The following is a 382-nucleotide window of genomic DNA, read 5'->3' on the forward strand; positions in this document are numbered from 1 at the left end:
CAGGGCTCGGGCGAGGAACAGCAGCGTGTAGGTGCCTGAGAAAGCAAACACTGCGGGGGAGGGAGAGAGATGGCATCAGGCAGGACTGAGCACTAGCAGCCTGCAGAGGGTCAGAGCACCCTCAGCTTGCCCCAGCTCGGGTGCTGGAGGGTGCTGGGTGCCACTCGCCCTTTCTTGCCACTGATTTTGGAGACCAGTTCCTCTGCTCTCTCTCCTTTCTCCTGCACGGGGACCACGGGGCAGGCACAGACCAAAGTATTTAGTCCTGTGCTGCTGTGACTGAAGGGCAGATGGAGGGACAATACTCACTGACTGTGGAGAGGAACATGATGGTGAATCCAATGAACATGGGGATGTGGTATCCTATCCTGGAAAGGGAAAG

At 57.3% G+C, this 382-nt stretch overlaps 1 protein-coding gene across 1 annotated transcript in view; it reads right to left on the reverse strand.

Annotated features, from left to right (window-relative positions):
• LOC103775157 (chromaffin granule amine transporter-like) overlaps positions 1-382 on the reverse strand; it is a gene marked incomplete at its 5' end in the record, with an annotated part of 7,084 nt that overhangs the window by 5,894 nt on the left and 808 nt on the right. The window contains 2 exons of the mRNA XM_008942604.1: positions 1-50; positions 310-368. The exon at positions 1-50 is cut by the window's left edge and continues 7 nt beyond it. Of these exons, the coding sequence (XP_008940852.1) occupies positions 1-50; positions 310-368 (109 nt within the window). The remainder of the gene's footprint in view (positions 51-309; positions 369-382) is intronic.

This window comes from Merops nubicus, unplaced genomic scaffold (genome assembly GCF_000691845.1).
Source record: "Merops nubicus isolate BGI_N331 unplaced genomic scaffold, ASM69184v1 scaffold26910, whole genome shotgun sequence".
Lineage (NCBI taxonomy): Eukaryota > Metazoa > Chordata > Aves > Coraciiformes > Meropidae > Merops > Merops nubicus.